Below are 22,824 nucleotides of genomic sequence, written 5' to 3'. Positions count from 1 at the left end.
GAAGCCCAGGCACTGGAGCTAGTGCTTTTGGGCAGGGCTAGGGAACCCCGCTCTTTCCTCCACCCAAATGCAGGCCCCCACACCCAGCATGCTGAGCCCTGCAGAGGAATGACAGTGTTGGCTTCACTCTCAGGAATGAGCCTAGGTTTGGAGATAACCTCTTCCTGATCCCGATGATTTGATTCTGGTGCCAAAAGCAGCTGAGGTGGGCATGGTTTTGCATTGGTGTTTACAAGGGAGTGGTGCCCCACATGGAGGGAGAGGTGGGCAGGCATGCTGGGGCCCTGCTCTCTCGAGTCTCCTCTGAACCTGTGGTTAAGGCACAGCTGGACAATGCTGAAATGGTCTCCAGCTGGGAGATGAGGTAAACCCCAGCTGCATGCAGAAGAAATAACCTAGAAATCAGAGAACCATTTTATTTTGTTTTTCTCAGAGGATCTCATTTTTCCCTCTCCTCCTGAGCACAGAGACGCTCAAAACTGGCACTCACAGAAGGAAAAGATATAGGTCTTTCACCTTTGAAGGATCAAAGTGTCTAGGTTTTTTATTTTTTGAGCAAAGCTGAACTATCACAAAGTCCTTTGCAGTTTAAATTTAGTGCACAGCATGGCTCATGAAAGGCTTTTAAAAGTGAATTGGAGAATTCTAAATGTACTTACATGTGAAAGGATGACTTCTTGAAAAAAGAATCATATCTGGGAGAAGGGAGGAACTCTAGCTTTTAAACTGTACTAGATTAGTGAGTTATGTGACAATTCTTTTAACAGGATAGAATGTATTTAAAGCCATAATGTGCTGCAGTGACAGCAATGACAGCCAACATTAATTGACAGAATGTCCACTCTGAAGCAGGCCCTGTCTTGTACCCCTGTTATCTCAGCCATCTGCACACTCATCCTGTTAGGCAGGACTGTCATCCTCCTCATATCACACATTAGGAAACTGAGTCTCAGAGGGGAGACTTTGCAAAGATCATGTGATTAAAAAATGGTAGAGGTGGCACAATGGCCTGTGTTTTTAACATGGTCCCACGTCAGCTCTTATTCCAGATCATCACACAAAGTCTAATCTCTTTTTTCTTTATTATTATTTTTAACCTGCTGTGAGAATTTGGGACTAAGAAATAACTTCTCCTTATTGAAAACCAGAAAGCACTGGCCACCTCAGATGAGAGAGACCAAGACCCAAGACCTTTGACTTGTATTGGCTTCACTCTTATTTTATTCTGATGTTTGCAATCCCTGAGCCATACTTGTTAAGAGAATTGAGCTGAAGTAGACCGAATGCTGTCCCCTCTCTGAGGCCTGGGGCTCATCCCCAGCCGTCCGGGCTCTCTTTTTAGAGGAGATGGTGAGCACCTTCAGAGAGGGCAGGGGTGGACACACAAGACAGCCTCAGTGAGGCGAGTTCACCCCCTCCCCTGCCTGCTGCAGGTGAGATGGAGAAAAAAGCACTGGACCTTCCCGGACATCACAGCCTCGTGCTCAGCGAGGGGCTGAGGTAATCCATAGCCCAGGTCATCAATAGTCTGGAATTAAGTGCACTGAATAGTGTCAGACCCTCAGCTTTCTTTGACAGATTTAGGGGGTCAGCTCCCCACTTTCCCGTCTGGCTTCTATCTGATCATTGCTCTGCTGATTAATACCAGGGAGGAAGATGAATAGAGCCTTTTGGAAAGCCAAAAAAAATCAGGCCGTAATACGTAGCAGTGTTGAGGGAAGGATTTGTGAGATGATACATTCAAACTAATGGGCATGAGATCGAAATGGGGCTGTATAATTAACAGACTGGTCTTAGGTGGTTCAGAATTTAAGCTGAGAAACTGAAATTGAGAAGAAATGTATTGTTGTTATATCAAATATGTGAGTAAAAATGTAATTAAAACACCATGTATCTCCACTTTTCCCGACATTACCTTCGTTTTATGATGCCCTTTCTGTATCTTTTTTTTTTTTTTTTGAGACGGAGTTTCACTCTTGTCACCCAGGCTGGAATGCAATGGTGCGATCTCGGCTCACCGCAACCTCTGCCTCCTGGGTTCAGGCAATTCTCCTGCCTCAGCCTCCTGAGTAGCTGGGATTACAGGCACGCACCACCATGCCCAGCTAATTTTTTGTATTTTTAGTAGAGACGGTGTTTCACCATGTTGACCAGGATGGTCTCGATCTCTTGACCTTGTAATCCACCCGTCTTGGCCTCCCAAAGTGCTGGGATTACAGGCTTGAGCCACCGTGCCTGGCCTCTGTATCTTATAAGCAAAACATTCTGATAGATTGTGTTCTAAATGTTTGAAGGTTGGTCTGAATGTGGAATGTATTTTCTCATGGATATAAGAGTATAAATTGTGTTAGCGTCATGGGATTGCAAAGCCAGTTTAACAAACAACAGTGGAATCACACTGACCTCCTTTCCGATTTTTCTGTGGGAAACTTCATCTGGGGCTTTAACACGCTTCTCAGCTGTGGGGTAAGTTTCAGCCTCCATGATGCCTGTGTTACTTTGCAGTCACCTGCGGTCAACCACAAATGAGTCTTTGTGGTCATCAGGGGCCAGATGGGGAAGTGAGGTGTGAACACCGCACAAGAGAGCCTACCCCCGTTCTGGAAGAAGGGCTGCAGGCTTGTGTCCTGCAGAGAACAGGCTGGAAGCATCACCTTCAGCGCCCTGGCAGTGGCTTATCTCCCATTTCCTTTTCTGCACTATCGGCAGAGGTTGGCTTCCTTTTTCACCCCTGCTGCAGTGCAGATTTTTTTTTGTGTGAGACAGGATCTCACTCTGTTACCCAGGCTGGAGTGCAGTGGCGTGATCTCAGCTTACTGCAGCCTCTGCCTCCTTGGTTCAAGCGATTCTCCTGCCTCAGCCTCCCTCTTAAGAGTAGCTGGGATTCCAGGCATGAACCACCACACCGGGACAATGCGAATGCTTTTCAAGGCTGTGGAATTTTGAATCTTTTAATGGGAATGTCTTAAACATAACCTGTAACAATAAAGCACCTTATCACTCTGTGGAGACTTCCTTTTCACGGCTTTTACATATATGCCTCACATTCACCCGGCAACCCTGAAAGCTGGATATTATGCTCACCAGAGAGCCTTGACCCTGATTGTCGCTGATAAGGAGCAGTGTCTGGATTTGAACACAGGTCACAGGCCTCCCCCCATGGTGCTCTCCCTGCTACGCCTCAATTCCTCGCTTTTCAGAGTAGGCAACTGAGGGCCGGAGAGTTCTCAAAGGAAATGGAATGCAGAAATCTGTTGATGTGCAACGTGAGGCTCAGAATTGAAAAGCATAAAATGTCAGGAAATGCAAAGCAGAATTTCCCCCAGCAATGGCAATTTGCATGAATGTGAACACGCTGTGTGTATTAAAGTTTGTGGTTAACGTATGAGCATAAATCCTCAGGCCTGTTCCTCTCTGAAGCCTGGCTTGCCTGGTGTTGCTCTGGGAACTGTCACTTGAGCATCTCCCTATTTTTGTACTAAAGGAACCAAAATAAGGTATTTTGGTTCTACGTCTTTGTCATGTGAAGGAAACTCCTCGTTACCACCCCTCATCTACACACATATTCTCTTAGCGCCACTTTTGAATTTTGTTTATTCCTAAAGTATATGGAAGGGAGTTATTTTTGATGGGTTACTAAAGTATATCCATTCCCAGAATGGCGTTGCATTTTTCTCCTTTTATCATCTGTCACGACTGTTGTAAGTGTGAAGCTGGCTTCCAGAGGAATTGTCTTGTCCAGCATTTTGGTCACAGCTAAATATCTTTGATATTTCCTTCTGATATGTTGAGCAGGAAATAAGTTGAATGATGAAGTAAGAGATGAACTTAGGAACATTTAGAAAAAGGAATGTCATTTATTGTCCTTTAGGGGAAAAATTTGGTAGATAAATGCTGTAATTCTAACTCCCACATGTCCATTTGGCTTGTAGTCATTTTGATTTATGAAATAGCCATAAGAAACATCTTAAAATTTTAAAAGCCAATAATCTGTTCTACTAATCACAGAGGAGAGTAGAAATAATAGAAATACACCCAGTTCCTGAAAGGAAAAACGTTCTCCCAGGATGAGATCACCGGGTGGACGTGATGTAGGGAAAATACCTTTGGCTGCAGTTGTCATCCCCTTATCTTGCCAAAGTATGACAAGATCTGAATGAAGACGGTTTGACGTTCTTAGAGTAGTTACGCTATGTTATTACTGCTGAGGCAGAGTTTTGCTCTTGTTGCCCAAGCCGAAGTGCAATGGCGCCATCTAAGCTTATTGCAATCTCCACCTCCCGGGTTCAAGCACTTCTCCTGCCTCAGCCTCCCGAGTAGCTGGGGTTATAGGCATGCGCCACCACATCCCGCTAATTGTGTATTTTTAGTAGAGACAGGGTTTCTTTGTTATACTGTTTTAACATTCCTATTTAATGCATGCTTAATACTGCAGGGAAAGAGGGATACTGAGTCATAGATACAAAGCAATAATTTTTTTTTTTTTTTTTTTTTTGAGAAGGAGTCTGGCTCTTGTTGCCTAGGCTGGAGTGCAGTGGCGTGATCTCGGCTCCATGCAACCTCCGCCTCCTGGGTTCAAGCGATTCTCCTGCCTCAGCCTCCCGAGTAGCTAGGATTACAGGCGTGTGCCACCACATCTGGCTATATAAAGCAGTAATCTTATGATCAATGTTCATTTAATTTCAAATACAAAGTTAGATATTCAGAGTTTAAAAAATTAATGAATGAACAGGGCATCTGCTCATGAAACATTCTGCTTGAATGAAATCTCCCTTTGTAGGCAGCACACTCTATAGTAATGGCAGGACTGTTTCAGGCATGGTTCCTAATGCACATTTCTACAGTGGAGTCACCATTAATTCATAATTGCCAAAAATGTATTTTTTTGCTTTTATCTTGCTTGGCCGCTGCTGTCATATAAACCTGTTGGCCACACCCTTTTCCCTTGGCCTGAAGGAAAATGCCCCTTCCTGACCTTCCTAGCTCCAGGAGATGATGATCTCTACCATCTGTTCCTTACCTCTAACCATTTAAGATTAGTGCTCCCCAAGGATGTCCACTAACCTGCTTTCCTTCCTATTCTGCCAGTTTCCCTTGGGGCATCCACACTTCTGGTTTTAACCATCACCTAAATGCTGTGTCTCCCGACCCACATCCCCAAGCTCCCAGGCCATTCTCAGCTTCAGACCTGGGCACCCAGCTTCCTGCAGACGCCTCCTCCAGGAGGTCTCCGTACCTTGCTTTTCCTCCTACCCCCTCTAAGGCATTTTCAATCCGGTTTCCAGAGGAATCTTCCTAAAACACATCTGACTGTGGGAGCCACATGCTGTAGCCCAACCTGACAGTAAGAAAAAGTGCACACATTTTGACATCTGATAAAAGTGACAAATTTCGGCCGGGTGCGGTGGCTCAAGCCTGTAATCCCAGCACTTTGGGAGGCCAAGGCGGGTAGATCACGAGGTCAAGAGATCGAGACCATCCTGGTCAACATGGTGAAACCTCGTCTCTACTAAAAATACAAAACATTTGCTGGGCATGGTGGCGCGTGCCTGTAATCCCAGCTACTGAGGAGGTTGAGGCAGGAGAATTGCCTGAACCCAGGAGGTGGAGGTTGCGGTGAGCAGAGATCGCGCCATTGCACTCCAGCCTGGGTAATAAGAGTGAAACTCCATCTCAAAAAAAAAAAAAAAAAAGTGACAAATTTCTTAGAAAAGTGACATCTGCTCTTTATAGAAATGTTGTCACAAGGCAGCTTAGGAGTCCCCTTGCTACCTAAGGTTTTTCATGGACATGCCCTGTCTGATCATAAATCATTGTATGCTGGGCACAGTGGCTCACATCTGTCATTCCAGCACTGTGGAAGGCCAAGGCAGGCAGATCACTTGAGCCTAGGAATTTAAGACAGCCTGGGCAACATGATGAAACCCTGTCTCTACAAAAAATTTTTAAAAAATGAACTGGGCATGGTGGAGCACATCTGTACTCCCAGCTCCTTGGGAGGCTGAGGTGGGAGGATCACTTGAGCCCAGGAGTCCAGGCTGCAGTGAGCTGACATCCTGCCACTGCACTCCAGCCTAGGCGACAGAGTGAGACCCTGTCTCCAAAAATAAATAAATAAAGCCTCGTGAAGAATCTGCCATGGAGCATAATGTGACCCATAAAGCCACTTACCTGGGCACACGTAAACTACAGTGTGTCCCAGTTTGTTGAAAGTGAAAAGCAAGGGACCACCTCTGTGTGGAGAGTCCCTGCCTGCCCTCCAGACCCCACTGTGTTCTCTGTGTCTGACCATGGTGGGCCATCACTCAGGCACTAGTTGAGAATGCCAGTGTCTTTTTTTTTTTTTAAACGAAGTTTTGCTCTTGTTGCACCAGTCTTGGCTCACTGCAACCTCTGCCTCTCAGGTTCAAGCAATTCTCTAGCCTCAGCCTCCCGAGTAGCTGGGATTACAGGCATACGCCACCCTGCCTGGCTAATTTTTTGTGTTTTTAGTAGAGACAGGGTTTCTCCATGTTGGTCAAGCTGGTCTCAAACTCCTGACCTCAGGTAATCCGCCCGCCTCAGTCTCTCAAAGTGTTGGGATTACAGGCGCAAGCCACCGCGCCCGGCCCCAATGTCTTTAGTTATTGTAATTTCAGAAGCACATCCTTGCTGGACAAATCACCTACCTGTTAATTTTTTAAAGTAATGTTGATCATTTTGAACATTGTTTTCTTTCTTTTTTATTCAACTGACCCTCATAAGGAATTGAACTTGATTTTCTGAAGTGTGCTGGGAATGTTTAAAGGATGTAGAAACACTTTTCATAGGTCTCAAGTGATATAAACCACAGTTCTTTAGAAAATATCTTTTTTTACCCATTCTGGATTTTAAGTATATATACAGATCTCATATCTGAGATTCTCATGTGATATGAACTGTTTCAAAGCACATTGATAGAAGATACATACCATTTTCTAGTTAAGAGGGCAGGGCTGTATTTAGTTTTAAAAATTTTAATGCATTTTATTTGCTAAATACAAAATTATGATATTGCATATAACTTTCCAAATCTCCTCTGTCCTCCGTTCCCACATCTCTTTATATTCAGATGCTTGTCCCTCCAGCTTAAAAATTAATGACTTCGAGAAAATTCATCTTCAGTTATCTGAATTACTGCACCCACACACACTCCCCGTTAAGTATCTGCATATCTGCGTCTTACTATTGTTTTAACATTCGGTTCTCTGCCTGGGGAGTTGGGGTGGTTGCTTTAAGCTGCTCTGCTCGTCTCAGCAAAGAAAGCAATATTTTGTTATGAGGTAGAGTTTCAAGCCAAGCTTTGGCCAGAGTCTTTCCCATTTGGGAGGTGGAAAGTAGGAACAGCGAGTGAGACAATAATTCTCCTTGAATTTTAGCTCATTAAAATCTTCCCTTGTCCTTGGTGGGTTATTTACTGATTTAAGCATCTAGCACTTTTCCTTTCCAGAAAGAATTAACATCTACTATGCGATCATTGCTAAGGGAGGAGCGTTTGTCTTTTCTCTGTGGAATGAGCTGTTCCCCAGTCGCTGATGAGCAAGCCCACGTTAGAGTTGAGTGTAGGTATGGAGCCGAGGGCTCAGAATGAGATTTCCAAGATTTATAGGTAATGAAAAGAACAGGTTGTATCAAAGACACCACGTGTAGGAAAATAAGTGTTCTTAGGGGACTTGTGTGAACCTGTGATCCTTGGCTTCCTCCAAAATGAACATTTCAGTCTTGTTCACATTAACCTCCTTTTTACCGTTGTTTTAACATGTTCTGGTTTTGCTGCTTTTGTGCCTGAAAATCTAGCAAAATGGCGTTTCTTATCTGCAGATCTGCGACAAAGCTTAAACCTTTGTATTTCTCTTGAGGATTGCTGTGGTTGAATTTTTGACAGTAGTATGTGTAAATGAAGAAATAAATTTTTTTTTTTATATATAGATGTTTAAAATCCTTTTTCCACTAGCACTATTTTTTTCCCCCATATATACCATCACCTGGAGTGCTGGCTGTATTTTAGATCAGTAGAAATTATAGGTGGCTTTACGGGATTAGATTGCTGGTGATATTGGCTGCAATTTTTTTTTTTTTTTTAGACAGAGCCACTCCATTGTTCAGGCTGGAGTGCAGTGGCGTGAGCTCGGCTCACTGCAACCTCCGCCTCCTGGGTTCAAGTGATTCTCATTTGGCTGCAAAGTTCTTACAGAGGATGAGTGATATTTTGGCCCTGTGGCACAGAAGAATGGTTATTTAGGCAAATGTATTTTGTTTTTGAGACAGGGTCTTGCCCTGTCACCCAGGCTGGAGTACAGTGGCGTGATCACGGCTCACTGCAGCTGTGACCTGGGCTCAAGCGATCATTCTACCTCAGCTTCTTAAGTAGCTAGGACCACAGGCACGCCTCACCACACCTGGCTAATTTTTATTTTATTTTTGTAGAGACAGGGTCTTCCTATCTTGCCCAAGCTGTTCTCAAACTTCTGGGCTCAAGCAGTCTTCCCACCCTGGCCTCCCAAAGTGCTGGGATTACCCAGCATGGTGGCATGAGCCAACGTGTCCGCCCTGGGCAAATGTTTTAGTAGGGATTTCTCCCTTCTTTTTAATGTGATTAATATTTAATTAATTAATTAATTAATTAATGTGTCAAGTCTGTGTGACACCATGGCGGTGTGCTCTTCTACTTCCATAATAAAGTCAGAGTAATAATACAGTCAGGAGCTGAAAAGCAGGGAATGCAGTTTCGCTTGTTACTGGATAATCAATGAGTGTTAATACGCTTTTCCCTACTCACATGGTCAAATTGATCAAATATTTCCAAGGCATTAGCTTTTAAAAGTTGGCTTTGTCAGCTCTATGAGAAGACACGCATTTCGATTTTTATCGTGCTCCTCCTCTGTCGGGAGATTTGGAGCTGCCCTGGATCTTGGCCTTTTCGTTCATAAACCAGGGAGGACTGTCATGGGTTTGCTTCCATTATCATCTCTTGTCTCAAGATTTCTAAAAGACATCAGCTGATGCACCCTTTTGCCCACATAGTGTGAAAAGTCCTCAGGGTGAGGAGCTATCCTGGTTCTTCCACAGAATCTTCAATGATCAGCTTGTCTAAGTGGAGAATGGATGACGGGGTCTCCAGCACGTGTATTTGGTGGTTTGGTGGTGGCAGTGGCAGTGGGGATGCTTTTGTGTTTCGTAGTCTGCCCCTCTGTCTGTTTGACCCCAGAGACCCTGTGGTTAGTTGCAGGACTTTGAAGTCCACAGGAGAGATAGTAGGGAAAGGGACGGTCAGTTGTCCTCTTTCTGCCTAGGTTCACTTGGATCTCTAGGACTGGGCTCACTAGGAGACACAGGACATAACATAGAGCTATTTGTATCTGGGAGCCACAGTTTCCTTGTCTGTTAAATGAGCAGAGTAACACCAATCTCACTCATTTGGAATATTCAATGAGGTAATACTTAAAACACCTAGCTGACCTGTACAATTGTAGCTATTCTCTTCTGCAGATCTAGTATTCCTATTCACCCCTCCCTCCGCATAGGGATCTGGTGTGAAATCATCAGTTGCTCCATGGGGTGGGGAGCTGGCCATTCTTTGGTTAAGGTCAGAGCTGAGCTCTTCGCCTATGTCTTAATGTCACCTTCCTACCAGACTTGTTCCTCCAGCAATGGATGATCAAAATGCAGATAGGATGGATGTGATCAATGCATTTTGTTGGAGTTGCTGCATTCTTTCTACTTTCTCAGGGCAAAAAAATGAACGGTCGGGCAAGAGACTAACCGGGGCCTCAGAGAAAGTGAAATTCTTTATCTAGCTCCTGACAGTAGTCCTTCCATGGGTATACAGGTATTGATCGACTTACGACCTATGCAACTCACGACCATTCAACTTTACGACCACAATCGCTAGCCATGACTGCTCTGCGTCTGGCAGCACAAACGTTGCCCAGCTGGGTGTACGACAGTGCAGACCAGCTTCCGGCAGCACTGCCATCTCCACATGCACCATTTCAACTGTACGTATAGCCTACTCAACTTACGACCAAATCGTGTTACGACCGGTCTGCCGGTCCCAATCGTGGTCGTAAGTCGAGCACTAGCTGTAGTTACAATTGCATAGGGGTCTCATTGTGATGGTGCCGTTATACAGGCCAGCAAGCCCACTGTGTGGGCCAGACCTCATGGGCTCTGCCCTTGTTTTCCTCTTTTTTTTTTTTTGAGACAGGGTCTCACTCTGTCGCCCAGGCTGGAGTGCAGTGATATGATCTCAGCTCACTGCAACCTCTGCCTCCCTTATGATTCTCTTGCCTCAGCCTTCCCAGTAGCTGAGATTACAGGCCTCAGCCAGCATGCCTGGCTAATTTTTGTATTTTTAGTAGGACAGGGTTTCACATGTTGGCCAGGCTGGTCTTGAACTCCTGACCTCAGGTGATCCACCTCAGCCTCCCTAAGTGCTGGGATTACAGGTGTGAGCCACTGCGCCTGGCTGCCCCATTCTTTTTCTTGACGTTATAGTTAGTGGTGAAAACGTGTAAATGGTAATACTCCCTGCAGTATGTATGCTGAAGTGACTACCCTGAAGACAGTTTTTTAAGTCCTATTTTCTTTTCTTTCTAGGATATGACAATTGTTTTCTGTTTGTATTAATACAGGCTTGAAAGGAATTGGTAAAGTGATTCCGTCTTTGTCAGCAGCTTGGAGCAAACCTGTGGTTCTGGGGTCGTGTTGAACTCATTTGACATCAGTAGTTACTTATATCTTTATGCCTCAGATTCAAATGTGCGTGTTTTTTCCTTTCTCCTTTTAGCTTCACGAAGCTGACATTGTGGTCCTAGGCTCACCTAGGCCAGAAGAGATTCCCCTTACTTGGATACAACCCGGAACAACTGTTCTCAACTGCTCCCATGACTTCCTGTCAGGTAAATGTCTTCACACTGGTGTGCAGCCACCGATGAGGTCAGATCGTTGGAAGAAACGTTAACCTTTTCCTCAGAGGGTCTGTTTCTGAAATGTTGGCTGTCGTCAACATTAATATATAGGACTGGAAACTTAGAATATGGGTTACCTGACAGAACCATGCCGCTGGGCAAAGAGAAACCAAGATGGCGGTTGAGGTGTCTGCTCACACAGCGAAGTGCCCCCTGCTGGTCTCTAGCAGTCAGGTCAGTCGTGACCTCAAGTAGATGATGTGCATGTGTGTGAGGTAAACTAGAAATAGTGGTTTTCAGTCTCTTAAAAAGTGGTAAGATCCTTTCTTCCAAAGAAATCTTCGCAGAATCTCACTATGAAATGCAAATGAGAGCTGGGTGGCCAGGAGGAGTGGGAACAGGATCGCCTCTGTGTCTCCCCGATTTCCCCTCGCGTTGACCCGTGAAGCACACCCTCCGAGCTCCGGAGCCATCACAGAACAGTACGAAAATCACCACTAGATGCAGAAACAGTTTTAGGATTGGGCCTGCTATTTGATGGCATTTTGCCAAGGTACCAGGAGTACTCTAGACCACACCAGGCCCGTGGGGGCAGCCAAGCAGTGCCCGCAACAGGGCAGCCAGCGGCCAAGGAGTCCAGGAGGAGCCAACCCAGAGTGGGTTCCTTTTTCCAGTTTGTAAAAAGACACTGAGGCTGAGGCAGCCTTAACCACACCCAGCCCCACTCAGCAAGTCCCTGAGCAGCACAGGTGAGCAAGAGACGATGGCACGGGGAGGCAGAGGAGAGTGTCCCCCCCCACCCCCGTGCTCATTCCTCCTGGGTTTGGCCTCCAAATGTTCATGCAGAGGAGAGGACTGGGCTGAGCTGGGCTGGAGGACAGTGGTACATTTTCCCCCTAAAGCTGGGCAGAACATACACCAAAGTTGGCAGCCTCTGCTCTCCTTCACCTCCACCAGGACCATACTTGAGGTTGAAATCTTGAAACCTTGTAGGCAGCTCCATAAAAGACAGGCAGTGCCATAAAAGAGTGAGCCATAATGAGAGGTTAATACTGACCCTCCACTCTAGGAAATACAGCTCCTGCCAGAATTGACCAATCAGACTAAAAACCCCTTGGGGCCTGAGAGGGTGGAATGGATCAAAATCAAAGGAAAGAGCCAGAGTTCAGCTCTTGCATTAAGAGCTGTGGCCCTGGCTGGGCACAGTGGCTCATGCCTGTAATCCCAGCACTTTGGGAGCCCGGTGGGGGGAAGATCATGAGATCAGGAGTTCGAGACCAGCCTGACCAACATGGTAAAACCCTGTCTCTACAAAAAATACAAAAATTAGCCAGGTGTGGTGGCACAGCCCTGTAATCTTAGCTACTCAGGAGGCTGAGGCAGGAGAATTGCTTGAACCTGGGAGTTGGCAGTGAACCGAGATCTGGCCATTGCACTCTAGCTCCAGTGAGAGTGAGACTCTGTCTCAAAAAAACAAAAAAAGAAAGAGCTGTGGCCATAATGGCTTCTTTTGACAGGCAGAAGGCATATGCTAAATTACAAATCACATTTTAAAAATATGTGTAGTTTCTTTGAATAACTTTTTCTTCAAAACAAAACAAAACAAAATAAAACAAAAACAAAATAGTGGACAGGGCAGATTCATTCCTCTGTTCTGAATCCCAGTTAGATTAGGCAACTCAGTGCTAACATTTGTTTCTTGTAAGTGAATGCTGCTTTGCTGTAATATTGGCTTGCTGTGTTTTATTAAAGTTTTCATGTAGGATAGTTTTGGCACAGTCATGGCTGGAGATAGGAGTCTACTTTGATGTTTTTCTGGAATCCCTTTGAACCCTGTGGTTACATGACAGTGACATATATTTTGTTAGTGAAAGTACTTTATTTTTAATAAGGTTTCCTTTTAGGACCCTTATTTTTGAAAAAGGTATTCGCTGAAACATTAGATTTCAATGAAATGATTCTCTGGGGGAAAAAAAGACCAAGGCATTACAGATATTCCTCAACTTACCATGGAGTTATGAGCAGATAAACCCATCAGAAGTTGAAAATATTGTAAGTAAACAATGACCATTTGTAGACAGGATGGGATGTGGAAACACAAATCAACATCCAAACGTGCTGACAGCACAGTACACCATCGTGTATTGGCTGTTTGGCCTCGTGATTGCGTGGCTGACCGGAAACTGTGATTTGCTGTCACTGCTGCCCAGGGTCTCAAGACAGCCTTGTGCTGTGTGTAGCTAGCTAAGGAAAAGGTCAAAATTCGAAGCATAGTTTCTACTGAACGCATGTCCCTTTCCCACCATCATAAAGTGGATAAACAGTAAGTGAAAAGGTTGTAAATCAGGGATGGTCTGTGTATTTCAAAATGATTCTAAAAGTAGACCGATTGTAATTTATTTGAAATATATCTGGCCCAACTCTAATAGTTTTCTTGGTTTTTGAATGCCCAGTGTTCAGAATATTATTTGATGCTTAGTAAGCACTCTATGAATTTTTGTGTTTTTTTTTGGGCTGGAGTGCAGTGGCGTGATCTTGGCTCACTGCAACCTCCACCTTCCAGGTTCAAATGATTCTCCTGCCTCAGCCTCCCAAGTAGCTGGGATTACAGGTGCCCGCCACCATGCCCGACTAGTTTTTTCTTGTAATTTTAGTAGAGACAGGGTTTCACCATGCTGGCCAGGCTGGTTTCGAACTCCTGCCTCAAGTGATCCACTCACTTTGGCCTCTCAAAGTGCTGGGATTATAGGGTTGAAGCTCTGCGCCCCACTGAATCTGTGAATATTGAGTGTTGAGCAAGTTGACAAACATGGACTCAGACTTGTACTCTGCTCATAGTGTTAAGTTTGTGGTATGTTTAGAGACATTTCCTTGAACTTCTCTCCCACTTAAAAATGGGGCTGACAGCCGGGCGCCGTGGCTCACTCCTGTCATCCCAGCACTTTGGGAGGTCAAGGCTGGTGGATCACCTGAGGTCAGGAATTCGAGACCAGGCTGGCCAACATGGTGAAGCTCTGTCTCTACTAAAAATACAAAAAAAATTAGCTGGGCTTATAGGTGGGCACCTGTAATCCCAGCTACTCAGGAGGCTGAGGCAGCAGGAGGCAGAGGTTGCGGTAAGCTAAGATTGCAGCATTGCACTCCAGCCTGGATGACAACAGCGAGACTCCTTCTAAAAAAAAAAAAAAAAAAATTGGGAGGCAGGCTGAGGTGGGTAGATCACCTGAGGTCAGGAGTTCGAGACCAGACTGACTAATGTGGGGAAACCTGTCTCTACTGAAAATAATTAACTGGGCGTGATGGGCACCTGTTATTCTAGCTACTCGGGAGGCTGAGACAGGGGAATCGCTTGAACCTGGGAGGCAGAGGTTGCAGTGAGCCAAGACTATACCTTTGCACTCTAGCCTGGGCAACAAGGGCGAAACTCCATCTCAAAAAAAAAACCAAAAATGGGGCCAACTAGGCAGCCATCGATGATGATTGATGCTGATGAAAACAGATGAACAGTTTTGGAGTGGTGCTATCCATAGTGGCACATTTCTAAATAGTCTACAAGTTTTAATTTTAGCAACTTTGTTTAGTATGAGAATTTAATCTAGGAATAATGGAGAAGGTTTTTTCCCCCTCTTTTTTTTTTTAACTCACCACTGTAAAGAATAAACTTTTTGAAATATTATAAAGAAAGAGCTCTTATTTAAACTGAAGATGAGAAGAACTTTTCATAAACTTGTGGCTGGGTGAAGGCAGAGTTTTATAATGAAATTTTTATTCTTACCTTCATGGTACAGGGTTCCTCCCCCTCCCCCCATAAAAATAGATGGGATGTGGTGATTTATGATGAGGTAATTCTGTGGAGGCATTTTATGGAATACTTAATCCTAGGAGAGATTTTCCTGATGGCTGATAGCCCAGACACAGAGCTCAGAAAACAATTACACCCAGCTTGTTGGTTCTGTTCGTTTAACCATCGCATGAGTCCAATGCTTAGATTTTAAACAAGGAAATTTCAACAATCTCTTTTCTAGCTAGAGGAGTAACTACATTTTTATTTGTTAAGAAAATACATATTTCTTTTTCTTTCTTTCTTTTTTTTTTTTTTTTTTTTTTAAGAAAAGATCTTGCTCTGCTGCCCAGGCTAGAGTGCAGTGTGACAGTCACAGCCTCAAACTCCTGGGCTCAAGCAATCTTCCCTCCTAAGCTAATTAAAACTTTTTTTTTTTTTTTTTTTTTTTGGTGTATGGAGGCAGGGTTCTCACTGTGTTGCCCAGGCTGGCCTTGAACACCTGGTCTCAAGTAGTCTTCCTGCCTCCACCTCCAAAAAGTGCTGAGATGACTTGTGTGAACCACCATGCTCAGCCTAAAAGACTTATTTCAAATGAAAGAAATCCACACTAATGTTGCGCCCTGCTTGCTAAACAGCAGATCTCATCATAAGCAAAACCATTTTGTACCCCAAATGTTAGGACTTATTTACTGATGTACCCAATGGGACCAAGGAGAAGCTGGTCTTCTGTCTTGGGCTCTGAGAACAGTATCAAAACAGCAACTCTGTGGCACAGAGTAGTTTATAGCATTTTAAGGTAATATAATTCTATGTAGAGGGGAAGAGCCCTGGGATGCTGATGTGTTGGAGCCCCTGAGGAACCTTGAGCCTTTCCCTCATATGGCTCTGAAGGGAGACATTAGAACATAGTGGAGACCGGGCGCTGTGGCTGACGCCTGTAATCGCAACACCTTGAGAGGCCGAGTCGGGTGGATTACTTAAGGTCAGGAGTTCAAGACCAGACTGACTAACATGGCGAAACCCCATCTCTACTAAAAATACAAAAGTTAGCTGGGCATGGTCGCAGGCGCCTGTAATCCCAGCTACTTGGGAGGCTGAGGCAGGAGAATTGCTTAAAACCAGGAGGCGGAGGTTGTAGTGAGCCAAGAACGCGCCATTGTACTCCAGCCTGGGCGACAAGAGCAAAAGTCCGTCTCAAAAAAAAAAAAAGAAGAAGAGGAATGTAGTGGAAAGATTAACAAGGAGAAGGGAGTTGTTTGTGTAACAACATTCTTAATTGCATTGCACTTATAGGCTGTGTGACTTTGAGGAAATAGGTGCTCTCATTAATTAATAAGATTCCCAGTTTCTTTGTGGGTAAATTGGCAGCAAGGCTATTGGGAGGAATAACAGATACCTCCCGGCAGTGCCTTTTTGATGGTAGCTGCCAATAAATGCTGGGCCACGCCCTGCGTCCCTCCCTCTACTTCCTTGTCGCTGTGTCTTCTGCACACAAAACAGTTTTTGGACTCCGTCTTGGCACAATATACATTTATATTTGAAAAATCAAACCCAAGAAAGGAAGAAGTCCAATGAAATTCTGAACATGTAAGAAGTCAGATTTAGAGAAATGAGATATCCATGTAATTTTCATTATGCCATTGCAATTGGTATAAAATTAGGATCTTTGCTTATGACTCTCGAATTTCAGTGATTCCAAAATCCATTGTCCCTATCACTGTTTTCCTTTACTTTTTTTTTTTTTTTTTTCCTCAAAATTCTGGATATTCTAGATCTATCCCTGAAGTACATGGCCAGTTTTCCGTTTCAAATTTTAATTAGGTTTTAATACAAGATATTTAAGTTTTTACTTTTTTCTTTTCTTTTTTTTTTTTTTTTTTAGACGGAGTTTCACTCATGTTACCCAGGCTGGAGTGCAATGGCGCGATCTCGGCTCACCGCAACCTCCGCCTCCTGGGTTCAGGCAATTCTCCTGCCTCAGCCTCCTGAGTAGCTGGGATTACAGGCACACGCCACCATGCCCAGCTAATTTTTTGTATTTTTAGTAGAGACGGGGTTTCACCATGTTGACCAGGATGGTCTCGATCTCTTGACCTCGTGATCCGCCCGCCTCGGCCTCCCAAAGTGCTGGGATTACAGGCTTGAGCCACCGCGCCCGGCTACTTTTTTCTTAAAAAAATGTAAAGGTTCATGTCATTTGGAATATGCAGCACTGTATAAATTGCCTTGTTAATTTGGTTTCAGTGGTCCACATTAAGTTATTACTAATAGCTTATTAGTATCAGTTTACTAATATTTTAATTATATGCTTTTTATCATGTCTTACAGTGCATTCTTTTAAAAATTAGTTATATGCTGTCATTTGACAGTAAGATTCAAATAATTTAAACTGGGAGTGCAGCTCTCAAGAACACTGTCACAAAAATTTTACCAAATGATATGTATTAGTCCATTCTCACACTGCTATGAAGAAATACCAGAGACTGGGTAATTTATAAAGAAAAGAAATTTTATTGGCTCACGGTTCCACAGGCTGTAGAGGTAGCATGATGCTGGCCTCTGCTTTGCTTCTGGGGAGGCCTCAGGAAACTTAAAATTATGGTGGAAGGGGAAGGGGAAGCACATATATCTTACGTGGCCAGAGCAGGAGCAAGAGAGAGGGACAGGGTGTATTAGTCCATTTTCACACTGCCGATAAAGACATACCCAAGACTGTGAAGAAAAAAGGTTTAATCAGACTTACAGTTCCACATGGCTGGGGAGGCCTCAGAGTCATGGCGGGAGGTGAAAGGCACATCTTACATGGTGGTGGCAAGAGAAAATGAGGAAGATACAAGAGCAGAAATTCCTGATAAAACCTTCAGATCTCATGAGATGTATTCACTACAACAAGAAAAGTATGGGGAAAACCACCCCCATGATTCAAATTATCTCCCACTGGGTCCCTCCTACAACATGTGAGAATTACAGACGTACAGTTCAAGATGGAATTTGGGTGGGACACAGAGCCAAACCATCTCAGAGAAGGAGGTGCTCACTATATACTTTTAAATAACCAGATCTCAGCATGACTCACACACTCGCTAGCATGACAGGAGCACCAAGGGGATGGTGCTAAGCCTTTTATGAAGGGCCACCCCGGTGATCCTGTCACCTCCCACCAGTCCCCACCTCCAACACTGGGAATTACAGTTCAACATGAGACTTGGTAGAGACACAGAACTGAACCATATCATGATACTCATTTTATTTATATTCTACAAAGTCAATATATTTAACTAACTGAAAAATTGGCTACCAGTGTGTGTGTGTATATGTATGTGTGTGTGTGTGTATAAGAGTGTTGGTTTTAAGTTGTGTTTTAATATTGTGTTGTTTTTGGCTAAACCTGGTGGCTCACACTTGTAATCCTAGCACTTTGGGAGGGGGAAGTGGGCTGATTACTTGAGCTCACGAGCTCGAGACCAGCCTAAGCAACATGGTGAAACTCTCTCTACAAAAAATACAAAAATTAAGGTCTAGTGTTATGACTCATGCCTGTAATCCTAGCACTTTGGGAGGCCGAGGTGGGTGGATCATCTGAGGTCAGGAGTTCAAGACCAGCCTGGCCACCATGGTGAAATCCTGCCTCTACTAAAAAGATAAAAAAATTAGCTGTGCATGGTGGCACGTGCCTGTAGTCCCAGCTACATAGAAAGCTGATGCAGGAGAGTCTCTTGAACCCAGGAGGCAGAGGCTGCAGTGAGCTGAGATTGCACCACTGCACTCTAGCCTGGGTGACAGAACAAGAGTCCGTCTCAAAATACAAACAAACAAACAAACAAAAACAAAAATTAGCCAGGCATTGCGGCATGTGCCTGTAGTCTCAGCTGCTTGGGAGGCTGATTTGGGAAGAAGGCTTGAGCCTGGCAGGCAGAGGTTGCAGTGAGCTGAGATGGTGCCACTGTACTCCAGCCTGGGCGATAGAGCCAGACCTTGTCTCAAATATAAAAAAGTATTGTTTTTAATTACTTATAATTTTAATTGCTTATAATTAAAAAACAGTAATTAAAAGGACCAAAAGTTAACTTTGCAGGTAGTAAATCTTAGCCTACTATACATACAAATCAGAAGGCCAAGGCAGGAGGATCGCTTGAGCCCAGGAGCTTAAGACCAGCTTGGGCGGCATAGTGAGACCCTGTTTCTGTAAAACAACTTAAAAATTAGCCAAGCATGGTGGCACGCCCTTGCAGTCCCAGCTGCTCAGGAGGCTGAGGTGGGAGGATTACTTGAGCCTGGGAGGTCAAGGCTGCAATAAGTCATGATCACATCACTGCACTCTAGCCTGGGTGAGAGAGCAAGACCCTGTCTCCAAAAATAATAACAGCAATAATCAGAAAGCAACACTGCATGTGAATAAAGTCAGCTGACCTAGCTGCCGGTGGACAGCCTTTGCTGTTTCGGAGACTCAGTCTTCATCCATTCCTGCTTTTGGTATTTGTTGACTGTGAGCTTTGGGCTGATCTAGGGTCCACGAAGAAGAAATGGTTCTTCCTCATCTCAGGCTTCTGTTATTTTTAGGTGTTATTTCTCTGCCGTGGTTACTGAATCCAACCCTACTTGCCTCTCTCTTCCACAAACTTCTTGCATGTGGTTCGTGGTACCCTTTTAAGTCTTATGATCTTATTTCCTTTTAACATATCACTTTCTTACTTTGCATGGAGTTTCAGCTGCAAATAGAGATTGGTGTTGTGTGAACCACCTGCCATCTTGAGCTAGAGATTTTCGAAGAGTTTGTTTCCTTGATTTTAACTTCCTCTTACATGGCTCATTATACTTGTTGAAATCTGTGAGATGGTTTACACCAAGTCTGTCTAAACCATAGCCTGTGGGCAGCCTGCAGCCTGGGATAGCTTTCAGTGCAACCTGACACAAATTCATAAACTTTCTTAAAACGTTATGAAAATTTTAGCTCATCAGCTATCATTAGTGTTAGTGTATTTTATATGTGGCCCAAGACAATTCTTCTTCCAGGGTGGCCCAGGGAAGCCAAAAGATTAGACATCCCTGGAAACTTTAGACGTATCAGGAATCATATAGCTTTTCAAAATCACGTATCTACACTTTTGCTAAGTTCTATGCTATGCAAATGACTGAAACTATACAAGGACTTACTTATCTTATAAGCTTGGAAGTGACATATTGGGTATTTGTGATTAAATTCTGAGACTATTCATTTAAAAATTGATATCAGCTCCTGGAATGTAACTTTTCCTTTCTTTTTCTTTCTTTTTTTAGATTTTTTGAGATAAAGTCTCACTCTGTTTGTCACCCAGGCTGGAATGCAGTGGTGCAATCTCGGCTCACTGCAGACTTTGCCTCCCGGGTTCAAGCAATTCTCCAGCCTCAGCTTCTGAGTAGCTGGGACTACAAGCATGTGCCACCGTGCCCAGCTAACTTTTTTGTGTATTTTTAGTAGAGACAGGTTTCACGTTGTTGGCCAGGCTAGTCTTGAACTCCTGACCTCAAGTCAAACACCCGCCTCAACCTCGAAAAGTGCTGCGATTACAGGCATGAGCCACCGCACCCGGATGCTTTTTCTTATTTCTCCATCACTTAAAGATAGAGGAATGAGAAAGGCCCGTTTCTTTTACATAGTAGTTGGACAAGATCTTAAGTACAGATCTCTAGTGGTTAAAACAAAACACAACCAATCTCTCTCTTCCTCTAGATACTTGGCTTTTGCCTAAATATGATTCATAAAGCTGAAGTGTTGCTAATCTTTAAATAATACCCAGGGGATATGATTACCCAACACGCTAATACAATTTAAGAGTAGAGTGATCCAAAGAAGAAGAAAATAATGTCTTCAAAAATGTTGCTATTAGAAATATTTCTTTTCTCTAAGGGAGGATGCAGGCTAAAGCATTTTGCATGTGTGTTTACTTTTATAAATTTTCAAAGTGATGAAGGAAGGAAAGTAGATTTCTTTTTCTTTTTTTTTTTCCACACAGAGTTTCACTCTTGTTGTCTAGGCTGGAGTGCAGTGGTGCAATCTCAGTTTACTGCAACCTCCGCCTCACGGGTTCAAGCAATTCTCCTGCCTCAGCCACCTGAGTAGCAGGAATTACAGGTATGCGCCGCCACAACCAGCTAACTTTGTATTTTTAGTAGAGATGGGGTTTCACCATGTTGGGTCAGGCTGGTCTCAAACTCCTGATCTCAGATGATCTGCCTGCCTTGGCCTCCCAAAGTGCTGGGATTATAGGAGTGAGCCACTGCGCCCAGCCAGTTCTATCACTTCTATGACAGAGAATTTTTAAATTATCAAAAAAGCCTGATCTTTCATGTAACACTTTGTCCAGTCTTACCCCACGAGTATTTTCATCTGCTGTCTCACACTTCGCATCCGCAAGTGAAAGTGCTCCTGCTTTTTACGTATTGTACGGTAAAGGTTTTAGATCCTTCTAGGCCGGGCTCCTGCCAACAACCCCAGCACTTTGGGAGGCCGAGGTGGGTGGATCAGTGAGACCAGGAGTTTGAGACCAGGCTGGCCAACATGGTGAAACCCAGTCTCTACTAAAAATACAAAAATTAGCTGGGAGTGTTGGCAGGTGCCTGTGATCCGAGCTTCTCAGGAGACTGAGGCACGAGAATCACTTGAACGCAGGAGGTGGAGGTTGCAGTGAGCTGAGATCATGCCACTGTACTACAGCCTGGGTGACAGAGACTCTATCTCAAAAAAAAAAAAAAAAAAAAAAAAAAGATTTTAGATCCTTCTAATAAGATGAAGCCCACTGTGTCAAAAAATTTAGGTTAGGCACGGTGGCTCACGCTTGTAATCCCAACACTTTGGGAGGCTGAGGCAGGTGGATCATGAGGTCAGGAGTTCGAGAACAGCCTGATCAACATGGTGTAACTGCCATCTCTACTAAAAATGCAAGAATTAGCCAGGCATGGTGGCGTTCACCTATAATCCCAGCTACTCAAGAGACTGAGGCAGGAGAATCACTTGAACTGGAAAGGTGGAGGTTGCAGTGAGCCGAGATCGGGCCACTGCATTCCAGCCTGGGCAACAGAGTAAGACTCCATCTCAGAAAAAAAAAAATCCAAAGGTTAGGATATGAAGTCATTCTGACAGATTATACTGTGGAATATATATCCCTGTTCCTTTCCTCTGAGCCTTATTTTCATGTTAATAGTTTAAGCTACATACTACATGTCAAGACCTTTATATACCATATAATGTTTCATTATTTACAAAATTTTAGGTGGTTGATATTACTCACATTAATTAACAGGCCCAACATCACAATTTCTAGCAAGAGGAAGAGGCATGATTTTAATGCAAGTCTAACTCTGGTGGCCTAATCTGCAGTCTACGTTGCATCCACATTAAATATTTTAAATGTTCACTGTGAATTCGCTTGAGCTACTATTTCTTTCTCTATGCCACACTTAAAAAAATCACAATGATACTTGGGTTTGGGTGAAAAAATGGTGTGCCTAGATGTTTCTTTCTGGCTCAGTGTAAAATAGGAGTTTCCAAAGCACATTATGTGCTGTGTTATAGTTTTTCAACCCATTTATCCCAGGTTAATAGCTTAGATGGTCATTTCTTTTTCTTTCTTTTCTTTTCTTTTCTTTTTTTTTTTTTGATATGGAGACTTGCTATGTTACCCAGGCTGGAGTGCAGTGGCATGATCTTGGCTCACTGCAACCTCTACCTCCCAGGTTCAAGTGATTCTTCTGCCTCAGCCTCCTGAGTAGCTGGGACTACAGGGGCGCACCACCATGCCCAGCTAATTTTTGTATTTTTGGTAGAGATGGGGTTTTACCATGTTGACCAGGCTGGTCTTGAACTCCTGACCTCAGGTGATTCACCTGTCTCAGCCTTCCAAAGTGTTGGGATTACAGGCGTGAGCCACTACACCTGGCAGATGGCTGTTTCTCTAATGTAAAATGTGAAGCAGGCCCAGTGAAGGGCCCCAGGGCTGTGCCAGCGGTGAGCAGCCTGCATCTGTGCCCTGACATCCTAACTTCCTCGGTGAAAAATAAGACCATTATTCTGCCTGTTTGTTTACAAGGAGCAATTCGTTAGAAATGACAGTATGCTGAAAGTCTTGTTTTCCC

The 22,824-nt window shown here is 44.0% G+C and overlaps 1 protein-coding gene across 2 annotated transcripts in view; it reads left to right on the top strand.

The window, feature by feature from the left end:
- MTHFD1L (methylenetetrahydrofolate dehydrogenase (NADP+ dependent) 1 like) overlaps nucleotides 1–22,824 on the top strand; it is a 228,139-nt gene that overhangs the window by 29,741 nt on the left and 175,574 nt on the right. For both annotated transcript variants that reach the window (XM_032258828.1, XM_032258829.1), the window contains exon 8: nucleotides 10,808–10,919. In XM_032258828.1, the coding sequence (XP_032114719.1) occupies nucleotides 10,808–10,919 (112 nt within the window). The remainder of the gene's footprint in view (nucleotides 1–10,807; nucleotides 10,920–22,824) is intronic.

Source organism: Sapajus apella, unplaced genomic scaffold (genome assembly GCF_009761245.1).
Source record: "Sapajus apella isolate SASKATOON/1434 unplaced genomic scaffold, GSC_monkey_1.0 scaffold105, whole genome shotgun sequence".
Lineage (NCBI taxonomy): Eukaryota > Metazoa > Chordata > Mammalia > Primates > Cebidae > Sapajus > Sapajus apella.
This window is presented reverse-complemented; position numbering and strand designations above follow the sequence as displayed.